At 38.8% G+C, this 18,207-nt stretch overlaps 1 protein-coding gene across 1 annotated transcript in view; it reads left to right on the top strand.

Moving 5' to 3' along the window:
* The first annotated feature begins 650 nt into the window (after positions 1 to 650).
* RASEF (RAS and EF-hand domain containing) overlaps positions 651 to 18,207 on the top strand; it is a 33,776-nt gene continuing 16,219 nt past the window's right edge. The window contains exons 1-7 of the mRNA XM_054398003.1: positions 651 to 1,009; positions 11,271 to 11,417; positions 12,201 to 12,291; positions 15,104 to 15,199; positions 16,109 to 16,186; positions 16,616 to 16,731; positions 17,485 to 17,553. Of these exons, the coding sequence (XP_054253978.1) occupies positions 651 to 1,009; positions 11,271 to 11,417; positions 12,201 to 12,291; positions 15,104 to 15,199; positions 16,109 to 16,186; positions 16,616 to 16,731; positions 17,485 to 17,553 (956 nt within the window). The remainder of the gene's footprint in view (positions 1,010 to 11,270; positions 11,418 to 12,200; positions 12,292 to 15,103; positions 15,200 to 16,108; positions 16,187 to 16,615; positions 16,732 to 17,484; positions 17,554 to 18,207) is intronic.

Here is an 18,207-nt window from a genome sequence, read left to right as displayed (position 1 = left end):
CTAAAACCCTGTCTCTTTTGGTTTATTAATCTGAACACAGCTTTTGCATTTTCACTTTAAGACGGTATTTTAACAATGAACCTTTCTAAATCACTGGTGATGGGATAGTAGTGCCCACGTACTTGTCAGTGTGTAATCCCAACACTACTTGTGGCCAGTAAGAATTCTTGTGAATAGATACCAGTGAATACCCAGTGAATAGATTGGAACTTACATTTGATTGCTGCAGCGGGTGTGAAATGCTTTTAACCTGTAAATTTACCTGTTCTGTTAGCAAAATACCAGGCAGAGAGGTGCGTCAAGGGTACATAGCACCTGCGGCCGGAAGTCCCGGGCAAGAAGGGGCCAGCATCTCTCGTCCTCCCTCCCCCGCCCCGCGTCGGAGCCATCCTGCCTTCTTCCCAGGGCGCCGGTAGTGCCACCCGTGTGCCGCGGCCGATTCGGCAGGGGAGGCACCTGCCACAGCCGTGAGTCGCCCCCTGCGGCCCGCCCCCTACCTCGTCCGTCCCGCGGGGCTCTGGGGCGGAGCAGGGGCCGTCCCGCCCTGTCAAGCGGTCGGCCAAGTTGTGCCACCAGGTTGCGTTACTGCCGCTTACCCCGTCAGTGGCGTCCCGTCCCGGCCACGGACAGCGCATCTGCATCCCTGGCCGATGGATCCCGAGGCAGTGGGGGACGACCTGTCCCGCCTGCGCGCTCTGTTCCTGGCCTGCGATGCCAGCGGCTCGGGCCGCATCGAGCGGGAGGACTTCGCTGCGCTCTGCGCCGAGCTGCGGGTGCGGCCGGCTGAGGCCGAGGCCATTTTCCAGCGCCTCGACAGCGACCGCGACGGGGCCATCTCCTTCCCGGAGTTTGCCCGTGGCTTCCGTGGCGCTACCCGGCGACAGCCCGGCGGCGGCGAGCCGGAGGGCGAGGAGGAGGCGGCGACAGCGGCATTGGCCACCGCGGGGCTGGAGCAGCCTTGGAGAGACTTCGAGGTGCGGCTCGGGGACGAGGCGAGGTACATTCCCAGGTAAGGTCCGGGCCCCGCCGGCACCCGTCCTCGTCCTTGGCCCGAGGGCGGCAGCGACAGCCTCCCCGTGGAGCGGGACTGCCGCGGCGGGGGTGCCGGGGTTGAGCTTGCCCGCGGGGAGCCTCGTGGCAGCCGATCGCCCCAGCAGGCCTCCGGAACGGGAACTGCCCCTCCCGTCAGCAGCTTGCCCCGGTGCTGATGCAATACCCTAGTGGGGAACGGCCGCACCGGTGTGCTGCCCGATCCCTCGCCCGCAGTGTTTGCAGGCATTTAGAGCCCGCCCCAGATCTGCTTCCCGGTTTTGAGGGTTTCCAGGTGTTTTTCCAGTTTGCTTGCTTTCTTCCGCGGCTCTGCCACTGACCCACGTGGGAAAAGCAGGCCGGTGAAACAAACGCACGGGATGCAAATTGCTGCCCGCTCCGCAAGTGAATCTTTATCCTCCGGCTATCCCCGACCAGCATCTTTCTTGCACCCCTGTCTTCCTTTCCCTGGTACAGCCGGACCACTGTCACCTTTGCCTCCGGGTTAGCGGGGTTCGTAAGTACGACTCTCGGGCTAAAGTCCGTGAGAGCTTTGCCCCTGGTGTCAGTGAGATGAAGACAACTAGTGGTGTCTTGGTTTGGGGTTAAATCCGATTACCACAGATCTTTCAGTACCGACATGGTTACAGGCACATCGTGGTGATTCACAGTTATCTGCACCTGCGGTGCTAAAAATTAATATGAAAATCCTGTCCGTATAAAGGACAGAGTGATTCTCCATCATTTAAATGCTGTAATTAAAGATTAAATGAAAGAAATCTGAGTTTAAGGGCTTGTCAGCAAGTTAAGAGGCAGTTAAAAAACCCTATACTTGAAAGTATCCGGAGACACTGTCAAGTTGCAGTGCATCCTGGCTTCGAGATACACAGAAGGTACTAAAATCCACGTTAATTTTCCTGTGACATTGGTAACAATCCATCAGAACGTGCAGCTTGTAGTTTTACAGGAGCATGGATCAAGTCATTAGCAAATTGTTATACCCGTCTCCAAGTAGTGCATGTTAAATTCTTACCTCCCCCACTTACTGGGTTCTAGCCACTTTTAAAGAAGTGTTTGGATTGTGAGAGGAAAAGGTTCTTCAGAGAGATTTTCAGTTAACCTAACCTGCTACTCATGTGCACAACTGGAATTGATTGTTCCTGTCATATTGGACTAGAAGGGTAAGAAAGTTTGGTTGGTCTTACTGGAATGCTTCAGTTCGGGCAGATTAGTAGCATAATACAGGTGTTTCTTACCTAGTTTGTCATGTCTTTCTTGCTACACACTTGCTTTCTACAGAAAGGGAACAGCAACAACAACAAAAGAAAAGCTTTTTAAAAATTTGCAGAAGCCATGAATAATTTAACCTAAAAAGCCAGGCAGAAACTCAGGAGGAAATGGAAAAAAACTCTCACAATCAGTGGTGGCTTGTTACACATCTGTCTCCTCTTGGTAATAAGCCTATCTCAGTATCTTGGTTACTATGTTTGCAGCAGCAGTTTGAATATAGTCCAGTTGTTTGTTTAAGAGTATAGTAAGACAGAAAGGGAATAGCTTTTGTCAGCTTGGTTTTGTAGATGTGTCCTTTAGCTTTGTTAAATGAATCATGACACAATTAATATAATTTGTGTTATGATCCTTGTATGTGAAAATTGCAAACAGAACTAAATTTTGATAGTTAAATATATGTGTGTGCGGTAGGAAGTAATTTGATGTAAATGTTTCCTATTCATGTTCAGCTTTATGAATAGCTTTGAAAATACTTCATAGTTGGCTGTATTTATTAGGTCTGTGGCAGCATCAGCTGAAGAGCAGTGTGCACTTTGGATTTTTTTTTCTTTCCTGTCCTGAAGTGCAAGAAGCAGATTTACATTACAGCTCAATGTTTTTCCGTTTGTGGCTCTCATATTTTTTTCTTTTTTCTTTTTTTTGTTTAATGTATCTGTACAGGTTTTTTTAGTTGTGAGTAGTCCCACTGCAATCGTTAGCGTAGTGCTTGTGTAAGTAATAAATGTATTGAAATAGCTTGAGTCTGGGCATAAGAGAGATGTTAAGCAACAGAATAAAACATAACCATGTTTTAAGAACATAGTCATGTTTTTAAAAGCAAGCTGGTACTTAAAAAATTTTTCTACTTTTTAATTTAAGTTTTATTTTTTTAATTCCAGTTGTGTTTTCTGTTCAGGTTTGGGGTTTTTTAGTGGGTTTGCTTTTTTGGTGTGTGTGTGTTTTTTGTTTGTTTGTTATTTAGGGAAAGGTAGTACTTTGAAAGACAGGCCTGCATCCTCATAACTATAAAAAAACCCAGTTGGTCTCTACATTGTGATTTATTACTCTTCATATGTTTGCTGTAACATTAGTGTTGAAAACTGTGAGAAAAGAAATTACAAGGAATAAGATCCTCAGACTCAGATGAGTGGAGTTAGTTGTCCATATTTTTTATCTTGATCATACGTGTTTTTGTATTGATCATTTTGGGGTTCAGTTCCTCAAACTTCTGTGCCTTCTGGAGCCAGGTTAGAAAAGCAAGGCTTCTGTACCTTGATGCTATTGTGATGTATACAGAGATAAACAAGGCATAGACGGTGGAATTAGTGAGATAAAAACAGAAATGTATGCAGCAAAGACCTGAAGTCCCTGTCGTTTCTGAGCTTGACTGAATGCCCATGGAAGTTTTTCGGTGATACTGTTCAGCCTTTTTTTCTGCAACTGAGCTTTTAAAAACTCAAATAAGCCTCCATAATGAGGTGTGAAAGCCAGTAACAGATCTGGATCCTGACTCAGCCCTCACTGCAATAGCAAACATTAGGTGCAGCCTTGATAACTGACAGGTACCACATCGTTCCAGGTGCTAAAATAAGCATATACTACAGTAAGAGTATTTTGAATTTAATATATTTAAAAAAATATAGTTCTATTATGTGATGTATCCTGCCTCTCTGTAGTTTGCACAGTTCTGTTAGCTTGTACTTTAAAACATCCAATCTTGTATTGCTGGCAAAACACTTCACTGAAAACAGATTTTGAAATTTTAATGTCAGAGACCTTCAACCCGAAAGAACAAAGAGTTGAGGCTCTTTGTGTTGTGTGTGTTCTTTTATATTGTGAGATCACTCTGGGATAAACTGAATCCCTTTAAGCCCTAGGAGGCATTTTTTGGTGGTATCTGATTGTAAAATGAAATAAATTAATTAAAGGCTGGATAAATCTGGAAAAGAAAGGGTTTGTTTTTTTTTTAGTTAATTTTTTCTGCTTCTGAGAATTCTCATACTTTAGTGCTTTGGTTGTGGTCTTGTCTTGCTTGTGGTCTTGTAATTTGAGCCAAGCTTTTTATGGGATTTCAGTAGCAGTTCTCCACCAGTCATGTCATCTGGAGCTATACGGGGAGTGTGGATCTGGAGGATGTGATGAAATGAGAAGAATTTTAACATGGACTACTTGAATTGTGAAGGCAGCCAGTGCTAATGGAATATACTGCTGTGCTGCAGCAAAGGCAAGGGCTCTGCTGCCTAAGGAAAAAAAAAAATCCAAAATCTATCAGACTCTTCTTGTCAGGAGCCAGGATGTATTTTTGCCAAAGTCAATACAGAGCATAGCATAAACTCTTATCAGCAACTTCTGTTTGCTTGCATGAGATGATGAGCCATGATACCAGGATTGGAGAGATTTCCTTGGAAGTTGAAGTGTGTTCACCAGACGGGGGATTAAGGCAAATCATGAGAAAAAAAAAACAAATGCTGGTTCCCCACCTTGTCACTGTGCTGGAGAAGAGATCTCTGCTGTAAGAATGATGTGTTGCCTTTTAATACATCTCACAACAAGGGATTGACAAATGTGCTTGCTGCAAGTGTGATGAATGGCTTTTTATGAGCTAGAAGAATTTCTGAGCTCCCTTAGGTTTTACTGCTCTTCTGTTTTGGTTTTTTTTTTTTTTTTTTGTGTGTGTGTGTGTTCATTTTTTGCTTTAGTTGGAACGACATCTGTGCCAAGTTACTCTATCATTTTTTTTCCTGGTTATATTCATGTCACGCTATCATTTGTCATAACCATATCCTTTGGACTATTCTCCTGTTCCATAGATTTAATATTTTGCTCGCTGTCCCACAGCCTTTTTCACTCTTGCATCACTGGCTCCAAATCACACCTCTGTTTTTAGGAAGGAAAAAGTATTTATTCCTTGGAAACATTAAAAAATTCTTTCCCTAGGAATCGACTGTTCCAACACCTCTCCTTGGGATAGAGGGTGAGGCTGACTGACCTGTAATTTCCTGGGTCTTCCTTGCCCTTTTTGAAGACTGGAGTGACTTTGTCTTTGCTCCAGTCCCTCAGGCATCTCTCCCATGCTGCATCACTATCTTTGCTTTTACCTGCACCTACAAAACCAGAAAATATTTTTCTAGTGCTTGAAAGATACCTGGGTGAAAAGAACAAAAAGAAAGTATTCGGGGACCTTAAGTCTGCAGGATAAGAAAGATGTGAAGATGTTGAGAATGATAAGGATGTTTTGTTTAATTTTCTTACCTTTCAGTACAACCTTCCCCCAGCTAAGCCTGACAACTTAAGTGAGCTTTTACCTTGTTTTGCTTGCTACTTTGTGCTCCCCAGAGTGCCCTGCACAAATGAGTCCTGGTATTGTGCTGGTTACCTTGTCAGTCTCCACCTCTCTGAAACAGACTAAGGTAAACATATGTAAAATGGCAACAGAAGAAACACCAAATCTTTAACATGTGCATGAGGGAAGGTGTTATTGTCACAGGCACATCTTTGGTTTCTTCCAATTTTCAATTGGCTTGATACATTTTTGTAATAAATGAATCTCTTGGGCAGTGGTGTCTTCAAACACTACCATAAGTTATTTACAAGATAAGTATTCACAAGTTCAATTATTCATTTATGGGTATTACATTCCAGATATGAAGACAGTTAAATGATTTAAGCACAGATCTAACATTTCCAATACAGCAATTCAAAGTGGAGATATAGGTGCTGTGATCTGTGGGTTTCCCACAAATGGGATCCTGTGGCAGATTGGCTGGGTACTCACAACTTGCTCCTCTGTCTGGTATCTTCCCAGTTGCTGTGGCTATGATTTGAGCAGTCCTTGGCTTGGAGAGAGCTAAGGGGTTTTCTGGTTCTCTCTCTTGTCATGCCCAGTTCACAGTCTGGAGCTTGCCCTTGGTTCAGAGAGGGCTAGGAGGTCTTTCTCTTGTGTGCTCCCTTGCTGGGCTGCAGCCTCTTCTGGGATTCAGTTCCCTTGGAGCTTTTCTGCCTTGGTCCAGGTGCAAGGCCTGGGTGAAGTTGTTGGTGTGCTAGAGTAGGTTCTTCAGCTGCTAATCAGGCAGCACTTCGCTCTTGTCTCTGTGGTAAGCAGGCCCTCAGCTGCTACTCGGGCAGCATTTGGCTCTTGTTGCTGTCTGGGTGAGGATAATGCAAGTTGCCTGACTTCTTGGCTAGTTTGAATACTGTCCCAAGACAATTCATGCTGTTTGGTAACACAGAACCCTGATAACTGGACCTATGGGACAGGGCATATCCAAACATGGCCAGGGGCACACACAGTTCCCAGCTGTGTTACAAAGTTAATTACGCATGGTGCATGTTTATCTGGACCCCAGGAAGTGTCCAGGTTTGCACATTCACAGGTGGTTACCATGTTAATCACACGTGCTGCACATTTACGATGGCCATCCGGATCCCAGGAACTGTCCAGGTTAGCACTTTGCAGGTGCTTAGCCGATTGTCTGGGCTAGGGCACGTTTGGGGGTTTGACCCTTCAGGAGAACTTCTTACATATTTGTTGGGAAACTGATCTGAAAAGACTGCTCTTGGGGTCAGACTAAAGAGCCTGTGTAGCACAGCGTCCTCTCTCTCGCAACTACGTGGGGAATGCATGTAAGATACTGAGCAACTGCAGGATTAATAATTCTGTAATAAATTCAGTCAGCTCCTTTTGAGCTGCATTCAGAGTGTGGATCATTAGACAAATACGACTATTCAGCAAACCACAATAATGCTATGAATTGATATGAATTAGCACAGGTCTCTGGGTTAACTGAGATTGTGACACTAAGTATCACCTAAATATACGATAATCTCTAATCTCAGTGTCTTTTTTCCTCTCCCTTCTACGTACCCTGTATTCCACCATGGTATTTTAAATTTGTCATGTTGCAAATTGTATTATCATCAGGGCAGGGTGTTTTTTTTTTTTTCCTGTAATTCTCTCAGGAATTTTATGAAACCACATGAATATAGTAACTTTGATTATGTTGATTTATATGTAAAGTTGTGCAAATATTGACTAATTACACTTATTAATTGTTAAATTTACAGACATCTTACTTTATAAAACCTTTGAGATGAAGTAAGTTAAAGCCAGAGCAATACTTGCCCAGAATACTACATTTTTTTGGGTGTTAGTGTTTTGTGTCTGTATTTTGTAGAAGCAAGAAAGGCATACACGGTAGGTAGTGCAACCATAGTGCCAGATGGTTCAAAGGAACCATTTCTTTCATGTATATAAAAAATCACTCATTCTATATATTAATGTTTACAAATGTCTGCCATTGTGTTAGTATATAACTTAAAGGCATGCAGCTAAATCCATTTGAAAGTGATTTCAGGATTTCAAGAAAGACCAGTTTAAGAGGGCAGACCTGAGCATTTCTGATGAATTCTGCTGAAACCGAAGAAAGAGCATTCCAGTTGCATTTTTTGTCCAGTAGAAAGCTAGATTGTTCAGGCATCAGTTTGGTGAAATCTATTTGTGAAATCTTCCTTGATACATGATTTTAGCTAATAAATTTGCAGAAATAAATAGCATATATCCAAGAGATAAACAAACAGATTGGGTAATATTAATAGCAAATAATCTTGTCCCGCTGCAGTGGTGGCACTGATATTCACCAAAGCATATGAAAACAGTGTGAATGAAAATATAGAGACAGTTCAGAACAATTAGTCTCATAATTGTTAAATACTTACTGCATGTTGCTGTAGAGTGTATATATAGTTGCATCTTTCTAAAATCCTGTGTATCTATAAAATATTATCATACTGTGCTTGCTGGTAATTCATCACAGATGCTAGGAGCAATTAAATCAATACCAATCTTCCCTGTTCATCAAAGTGATATTGCTTTTTTACAGAAGGCATAAATGATTAAGCAGAGTCTTACCAATTTTGTTGCATGACTTTAATTTCTCCTACTTTTATTGTTGCCGGAGTAGTTGTTGAGTTGGGTTTTAAGTAAGAATTCCAATAAAGTTGCCAAAGGAGCATGTAAGTGTCCCTCAGAATTTCAAAGACCAGCTTTAGTTTAAGAGTCTTCCAGGCTCTTTCCAGGATCTGCAAAAGTTGTGGTTGTACAGATATTGCTTTGCTTCTAAGTGCTGCTTCATAAAACTGAGTGACTGAGATATTTTGAATACATCTGGGTGGTAGCTGGTTACTAGGCTAAAGAGGAATAAGTATAAAGAGATTTTGTTATCATAGAGGGAGAATAAACTCTTGAGTTAGCTGTATAGCAGAGGCTCAGCAGCATGGCAATACAGATTTCTGCCTTCAGTTCTGGTATGTGTATTTGCATACACTTAGAAAAGAAGCTGCAAGAAGGACTGTCTGTGCCATTCTTGTAAAGAGAATGAAAGCTGCAGAAGTATGTTACAATATTCCACTGCAGATGTCTTCTGCTCCTGGTGCAAAATACAGTAAGCAAAGGCCCAAACAATTGTGTTTGTTTTTTTTTTCCCACTCCCATCATCATAAGGCATAAGACCTTCAGTTTTGCTACTTCATCAATAATGTGTATGGTAGGAACCCTCTGATATTAGCATTACGCATGTGCTGTTTTTTAACACAGAACTTTTAGTACGGTTTGAGGTACAGATGGAGCTTCATTTAATTTAAAGGCAGCAGCTGATTTATCCTGCATAAGCAAAAGGTAAGAGTACAAATGTAACCTGTAATCTTTTAAAAAGTGTTATGTAGGTCCTTAGAGATTCAACCTTAATTCAGTCACCTGTGCTTCAGAATAGAATCAGGAAAATGTTTGCTCATATAAGAAATATTTTACCTTAGTGTCAAATAACAAATAAATTTCCTGCTATTTCCTTGCTTTCTAGAAAGTTTTTATTGAGCGTCTCTTTGGTGAAGTGTAAAGGCAAAAAGAAAATTTCAGAACTCAAATTTATGATTGTATTTGGTGTCTCTAAAAATCATGTATGTTGACCTGAATTTGTCTGCTTTGGAAGATTGATAAGCTGTTCATCTTGTGGTGTCTACTGCTATTTCTGTGCAGGAAAGACTTCAGTGCATGAATTGCACCTTTGTTGTAGTAGTACAGCGTGAAAGTCTAAATTTTTGGGAGGGCTCTTTCCCCTAGTTTTAATATTTCTGATGGTGTTGATAATGTTAGTGTTGTTTTAGGGAAAGCTGCTGCTAAATGAAATGTTCTTAGCAGTTTTTAAAATGTGAGTTATTAATTGAGTAAACATACATGTGGGGAGTTCTTTAATGATGCATTATTTATAAATACTATCTAGCATCTGATAGTCAGGTAAACCTACATACATTGGAGCACTATTTTAAGTTTAACTTCTGGAAATACTGAGTACACCTAAAGCATTAGCTTTTGGAAAGGAAAACCTTTGAAAGACAAAGACTTGTACATGGAAATCCTTCTGGCATCGGTAAATCGGTATTTCTTTGTGCTGCTGTTATGTTTCTGTGTATTGAAATGAATGTTAGGATTTTAGCTGGAAATAGATTTTACAGTGTCCTGAAATACCTAGGTTGTTTAAAATGGAAATCTGGTCTATAGTAACAATTATGGTACTGTTTTAATAATTTCATTGGAGAAATCACACAGAAGCAGAGTGCTGTAGTGTGATAATCTAAGATGTTGAATTGTTTCAAGTAGGGAAAAATACAGAGAATATACACTGGTTGTTGATATCATGTATATGATGACAGTGTTAAGCAGCATTACCTCCACAGAAGTCAGGAAAATAACTTGTATATAATGAGGAAGATCATTAAATCAATGTTAGACTTTATGGTGCTAGATTGGAACTTGGAAAAGAGCTTTTTTTTTTGCATTTCTGCCACTAGTAGGCTGTATTCCCTCATTACTAGCCTGCTTCCTCAGCAGACTTGATCTACTCTTTTCCTTTTAATTAATTAAAATTAATTTAAAATTCTTGAATGTCCTTTCATATTCTAGAATATAGTCTGCGTGGCAATCAGCTTCAATGTACAATGAGACTGCTAACTTGTGTTACAGAATTTTTTCTGGTTTATGGTGTTATATCAATACAGACAATGCAATGTAGCTGGCATGTAACATGGTGTTGCTAGAAGTCAGTGCTTTGTATGTAATGACCTATGTAATAGTGTTTTGATCCTTGTGTTACTCTGCGATTTTGTATCTCATCAAAGTTATTTGTTATGAGAATTAAAACGATGTGAGTCCAGATGAAATGGAAATCAGAATATACCATTCCTTCCCGGGGGCAGCTTTTATGAAGCCATATACATTTCATGAGGACAAAAATGTTTTTCTTTCTTCTGTACAAGCTCTATCAGTTATCTTTCATATAAGAAAAATGTAAAGAATTAACTTCTTACAACAATGTATTTGCTGGGGTGTAAATCAGGGCTGGCATTATGACAAATGCAATCATCTGGACCAGAATAATTTGTTTTAAACCAAAGAGCTGTACTGTTATTTCCCATACAGCTCCCTGTGCTGCCACATACTGATACAAAAAATGTAAATACTGGAAGTCCAGCAGCTGGAGGAACATCAGGAGGAGATATGATCACCTTCTTCTCTCTGCTTTAAACATCCATTTTCATGTAGATGATTGGCATTTATACCCATATTAATTTCTTGTGCAGCCTCCTAAACTCATAAACTTCTTCATGGATTGTGATTAACATTAAACCACTAACAAACTTTATACACTTTATGGGATACTCTGATGCCATGCTTTTCAATATACCATGAATAGAAGTTAAAAAAAAATTACTTAAGCTAACAAGTGTTTTTCTACAGTAGCTATATTAGAGAAGCAGAAAGGGTAAGCATAATTTAGGAATGAGTCACACTAATCTGAATGTTCAAAGTACATATCTAATTTGCTAGATTTTAAAAATATGCAAAAGTGTAGTCTCTTAATTTCTAGTACGTTTTTCAAACCTTGCTCCAACTGTGTTAAAAAGGTATCTCTCTTTTTCAGACAAGAACAGGTCAGTGTTCTGTATCAGAACATACACATAGTGGAACCAAGGTTAGTCCAACCATATGAACATGTCATTAAGAACTTCATCCGAGAGATCAAACTGCAAAGCACAGAGATGGAAACTTTGGCCATCGCAGTAAAAAGGTACAGTGAGTTGTGTTTCTAGTTCAGTTACACAGTTCAGCCCCACATTGTTGGGTTAAATGCTGGGAGGTAATGCCAAAATGGGTCATGCAAAATATTTAGATGAACTAAGTTCAAATGTTTCTTTATATGCACGCATGTGTACAAACATATACAGCAACTTGCAAATGATTCCCTGTTAATATTTTGGATAAGACCTGGATAAAATTTTTGCTGTCTCTAATCTTGTGCTTAATACTTTAAATGATCTTGACTCTTTTTCTTTGGCTGCAACTTTGAGTTTTACTATATGTGCCCATTATGTTTTCATTTTAGAAATGTTTTTTCATCTTTTTCAGCTTCAGGGGGTGTATTTACCTGTTGTAGCTACTCGACATTTGAACTCTCACATCATTACTGCCAAAACTAAACAGATTAGCTCAGGACAGGGATTCTGTATGTGTGGTAATACGAGTTGCTGTGGTTGCCCTCTTTAAGTTTCTTCATAGGATAGTGAGGTGGGGAAGCTTTTACTTCTGTAACTTAATTTTCAAAATGCAGATGTGGTGTACTTCGTGTTAATCATCAACTGCCAGATAGTCTTTAAAATCTGATTTGCTTGTATTGTCAAATTAATTTGTGATTGTTCCCAACCCTACCAGTTTCAAGGTCTGGGCAATGTTAAACTGTTTCCATGTCTGCATGTTTAATTTATTTCAGCTGAGATAGGCAGATGTGTTTCACACAATGTTTCTGTCAAGCCAGAGGGTAATTTGTAAGAAAGTATTTAATTTTAAATTTCAGAGCTCAGGATAAAGCAGCAGTTCAGCTTAGTGAGCTGGAGGAAGAGATGGAACAACGTATACAAGCTGCAGAGCATAAAGTTAAAAAGGAAGTGAGTATTTTATATTTATGGAATTTAATAATTACCAAACTCCTAAGTGGTTTTAAGCAGCATTGATGGCCATGTATGTTTTCGATCCTGATGGGCTAACTCAAATCTGTTGAAGGCAGGGTCTGGGTGAAGAGAAGCTATCCATGAGATCAAAAACATATTCCTGTAATGCTTTCCTAAAGGGGAATGGCTGCTCAGATATAACAAACCAGGAAAAAAACCCAAATATTTCTCTTTTGTGAGAATATGCTGGCCTAGAGGAATTTATTTCTGAGACCAGTATTGGAAACAGATTGGAAAAAATGATAGTTCGCTGTATGGAATCTAGTTTTCCTAGTAGATGACTATGGATGAGGCACTTAGTGCCATGGTCTAGTTGATTGCTAAGGGCTGGGTGATCGGTTGGACTGGATGATCTTGGAGGTCTCTTCCAACCTGGTTGATTCTATGATTCTATGTAGAAACTGATGCTTAGGTAAGTTGTTCTTAATTTGTGTATCTGCATGGAGTGATGATCTTTTCCCATTCTTATCCTGCAACTGTATTTTAGAAGGCTATAGATACAGGAGAGGGTAATTAGGATGACAGACTGTGAGGCCCTGGGCTTCCCAAAGTTGAGGGCAAATTCTGTTTCAGTGGGCTCAAGTTTTGGCCATTGTTTCAAGACAATCATTGATGTTTTGATGGAAAAGTACAAGAATCCTCTTCCTCTTACTTATTAAGGGCATAATAAGGACACAGACCCCTGAGATATCGACAATGACTTGACGACACCAGTAGATAGCTCAGAAATGATCCGTTCTATTGAGAGAATACACAAAACTTAGATACTCTTAGCAGCAGTTGAAAGCAAGCCTGTTTCTAACAGTACTTTTCCACTTTAGCCACCCAAAACTTATCTAAATGGTCATTGGTCAAATATTTCAAACATTTGTACTGCACAGGTCAACAGCAGATGTCCTTTATCTTGTCTGCTCTCTAGTCTGCCACCTTCCAAGGTTTTGTTTTAATGAGCGTGTCTGTTTCTTTATTGGAAATCTGTTTCAGGTTCAAAAGTGATTAATTTATCTCCTTCAATCCCCACACTTACTGACTGAAAAATATGTTACAGCCACATGTGTCTGTGTAATTCTAAGCAGAAAGCAGCACAATAAAGCCACCCTACTTATGTTGGCTGCTTCATGTTGAAATCATAATAAAGTCACATAAGAAAAATCTAACTTTATAATTTGCATAAGAATGTAACACTTTGTGAAAGTGTTTTAATCTGGACATAAGCAATGCATTAATTAAAATGTACTGCAAGCATAATTACTGCTTTGTAGGATACACAGTATACTGGTAGTCTTTATATTTGGCAAGTATTATTTCACCAACGCTGTTGCAGAATCAGAAGCAATGAAGTGCAGTCTTCCAACTTGATGATTTGAAATAGCTCACAGTAATTAATTTGTGAAGGTAAATGGTATTCTGCTAGATTTGCTCCAAAAAGTCAATTGTTTTCCTAGAAAGAAAATATAATGACAAAAAATGTTAAAGATACCACCACAGCAAAAAAGCATATCATGATATGTTTCATGAATCATAACACAAATCTTAGAAGAGGAAAACCTTTCAATTTCCAGACAACTAAGCATTTATGTTTAGAAAGCAAATACATCTGCTTTGGAAAATTCCTGGTCTGCAAAAAGTGGTAAAACACTGAAAAAAGTTCTGAAGACTCTTCCAGTATTGTAAAAACCTGACTGGGATGTGTGTAATTGCTCTGTCTGAGAACATCCAAATGTATACGCTAGCATTATATAAAACCAGATCCACTATGTATTACTTCATCTAGTCTGTTTCTTATTGTGAAAACTCTTCAAATTGTCACTGAGTTGCATGGATTGTGATTTCACTATTCACACCTAGATACAGGTATGAAACACGAGCTGTAACTTGTTTCTCACAACAGTCTTGATTTTCACTTTCTGTATTTTTGCTTGAGCTCATAGTTCCACATAGTCCACCTCCTAAAACGCCCCGAGAGTAAACATAAGATATTTACTATGTGGGATTGTACTAAACCATTAATCTTAATGCCTGTACTCAAGGCTGTTGTCAGTGATCTGACTCATGCCACCATGACGCTTGCCTGTGTTTTGTTTCTTCAGGGAAAGCAAATACTTACCAAACAATGCCTAGGAGTCCTATATAAATGCCAACAGCAAGAGAAACTTAAGCTGATTACTTTGATTATTGTTTTAACACGTGGATTATAATTTAACACATGGACGTCAGCGTCACCTACAGGAATGCACTGAATTCCATGTCCATGACTGGGTGTTTTTATGTGAAAACTCAACCTGTCTCATTGGCACCTCGTATCACTGCTGCATTCTGATTTCTTGAGTTATGAAACTGGTCAGTGAAGTTCCTGGGGAGTGGCTGGAGTGAGTTAGACAAATACTTACCTACTGCATGCAGAACATACCATTATTCTCATTGTGCTTGATGTACTAGCCTTTAAAAATATGTATCAAGTAAAATGAAACTCAGAATATCATACCTGGTTTGATATTCAGACCAAGTACCATCTGAAAGAAAAGGTGCTCTCTTCAGCATGCCTTTTACTGAACATGGGCCTGTAACTTTCCAGTGCTTGCAAGTGAAAAAATGTTAGACAACCAGAAGTAAATAAGTAACTGATGGCAGCATCGTAGCGCTGTTACTTGCCATGTTGTATGCTGCGCCATGGAAGCCTGGTTTGAAAAAAAAGAATGCAGTGCCCTGATTTTGTGCCGCTGTGGCTGTATGTATCTGTATGTTTCAGGAGAAGCGAAAAGCTGAGGAAGCACTAAGTGAGCTGAAGCGCCAGTATGATACTGAAGTTGGAGATCTTCAGGTGACAATAAAAAAGCTTAAAAAGGTAAGTGAGGTGAAGTCAGGGTGAGAGTTTCTGAAGTGTTTTAAGAGATGCTGACCTTATGAAGTGCCTTCCCCAAGACATAGTCTTTATTGTAGTTTTTTAACTGTGTGTGTGTTAGTTAATGGCTGTTGTATTAATTCTGTGTAATTTTGAAATTAGTGAATTTCCTGAAACCTGAGGAGAGGGACCAACTGCTAGCCAAATTCTGTTGTTAATACATTACCTAGTTTTGTATTTGATGCATTGGAAATAATCTAATTTATTGGTTCTAAGTATATGTAATTTATAGATTTAGATGAAATCAACAGTCCAAATACAGTAATTTACAGTAATATAGTGACTTTTTGCAGATAGTGAACTTTTCTCAGATGTTAATGGCAGATGTGGGTTTAAGCTGAAATGACTAGTGGAACTAGCCTGGACCTAACTTCAAACTGATCTTTTAATTTAAAACTTAAGTGTAAGGAAAACCGAAATTTCAGATACGAATATTGATTTGAATTATTTTGTAATTTGGGTTTAATTTTGACATTAGTTTTTGTTACAAATTTTACCATAATTACAGTGACCAATGAGTATATATTTTTGTTTCTTCATATTGAATCACACTTAAGAGTGTTATTTATTTATTTAGTATTCCTCACCCCCCTACCTGCATTGTTTGGGATACCTGCTTATATCTTCTAGTGTCTTCCTAGTCATGCATATTTGACACCTACTGAGTACAAAATGCTCATTAATCATTTTAAAGTATCGATTAAAAAATATTGTAGAAAGCCACTGCAGTGATGCCTCTTAACACAGATAGGAAAACTCCTGAGTTTTAAACCTCTAAGAGATGCAAAATATTTTTATGTACTCTGAGTAAGAATAATTAATATATTGCATTAATTTTTTTTATCCTTCTAGTTGGAGGAGCAATCCAAAAACATAAATCACAGGGAAGATGTGATTGAATTGAAAAAAAGAATCCATGATATGTTCCTGGTAAGAGATTATTATGATTAACATATTAATTCAGCCTCAGTTATAGCATCTGCAATACATCTACTTTCATATTTTCTTGTAGATTTAGTACTAGTAAAGTTCTAAAGTTGTTTATAAGTGTTGTGAAAGTGTTTCTTCAACTTTGAAAAGAACCTGTTTTTGTATAAATGATCCTCATTCTATATTTGACATTTAGAGATGATATAATCCTTTTCTTCTGTAACTGGAAGGGAAAAATAAAAATTCAGTGGTTTTAGCATGCTGACTTCTCTGTTGATTTAGAGTTTTTTAATTTTATTTCCTCCTCCATGTTCAGATTTTCTATTGTTTAGTTTTTATTTAATGTTGATGATTATTAATTTACTACTATAATATGACAATATTGTATCTAGGTGACAGCTAACATATAATATCTTCCTTTTTTTTAAGGAAAATCAGAAACTTAAGAAAGATCTTTTAGAAGCACAGACAAATATAGCTTTTCTTCAGAGTGAATTAGATACCTTGAAAAGCGAGTATGCAGATCAAACTTTGAACAGTGAGAGGTAAGATACTTCATATTTTCAGCAGGGAGAAAAAGTCTCTTGCCTGATGTATTTATTATATAGGCAATTTTCAAAAATAGGCATAAATGACAGGTATACATTTGACACCATGCGAAGTATGCTGTAACTACATTTCTCCTGACAGGTTTCTGAAAGAGCAAGTTCTGGATAGCATAGGAACTCATAATGTTGCAAGGGAGCCTTTTGAGATTACTGTGACTTTAACTAAAGACACGGCAATAGGCAATTTTTAACTCCAGGACTTGCACTGAGGTGATATTTGTATGTGTATTAGGGAGAATGGTTTTGGAAGCCTCACACATCAGTCTCAACCATTTTTTTTCTAAAGTGACTGAAAGCTGCTTTATAGATATTTAAAGCAGCGTAAATGACAGCTTCATTATGTGGTCATATACAGATAGCACAAATAGTATTTCAAAGGGAAACGAAGTTCCTGTGGTTATTTTGTAGGTGTTTTGTTCTTCATTCACAGTCTTTGCTGAAATATAATGGCAGTGATCATTGAAGTTACCAGGTGATTTTACTTTGCCTAAAACTGCTTGTACCATATTTCATCAGAAATGTAAACACAGAAAAACTGTATTCAAAATATTTTGAGATTATCTCTTTTCTTGACTATGTTTTTATCACCTCTTATAAATGTTGACTGTTTTGTCATCTGCCAAAAGCAATATTATAAAAGTAAAAAAAATATGCCATAAAGTGTAGCTTCATTTTTTTTTTTTTTTCCAGAGACCTAGAAATGATACGAGAGTATACTGAGGAGAGAGATAATCTGGAAAGACAAATAGAAATACTTCAGTAAGTTCTTAGTAATTTGGGTTTTTATTAACAAACTTTGCCCCAACATATTTGTGGGTATATGTTCTTGTATGCAAAAGACTGAGATGATATTTCAGAAAAAGTACTAAATAAAAACAGTGAAATGGCCTCACTTCTGACAGAAGGAACCTGCTCTACCCTCGCAGAAGGAGCTGTGCTACTAACTACTGTGTTACTGACCCGCTAATTCTCCATTATTTTTTCTTTCTTTTCTTAGCCTCACTGACTTTCATTTCTTTACAATAAGCTGAAAGACATTTGAGTCTATCCATGCTTTTACAGAGATTATTACTTGGCTCCTTTTACATTGACTTTGTTTCTCCAGTAACACTCTGTCTTATTGTTATCTGGAAAGCACTAAGTGCAGTATTATACAAGGGGCACAGAGATTTTTGCTTTCAAGGAGGGTTACAATGAATAGCTTTTTGATACCTTTAGTTTATTTCTTTATCTTAAACATATTCTTTCTTTTCAAACAGCTGAATCACATCTGTCCTTTGAATTATCTCAGCAACACTTAAAGAGCTGTCACTTTATATTTCAGAAATGGCCATAGTCAGCTTACTACCTCATAGCTGTTGTTTTGTAGCCATTCTTACAGTGTACTTTTCCTCTCAGTTGACCAAAGACCAT

The sequence above is a fragment of the Indicator indicator genome, chromosome Z (genome assembly GCF_027791375.1).
Source record: "Indicator indicator isolate 239-I01 chromosome Z, UM_Iind_1.1, whole genome shotgun sequence".
In the NCBI taxonomy this organism is placed as follows: Eukaryota; Metazoa; Chordata; class Aves; order Piciformes; family Indicatoridae; genus Indicator; species Indicator indicator.
Note: the sequence above shows the minus strand (reverse complement) of the source record. Positions and strands in the feature narration are given on the sequence as shown.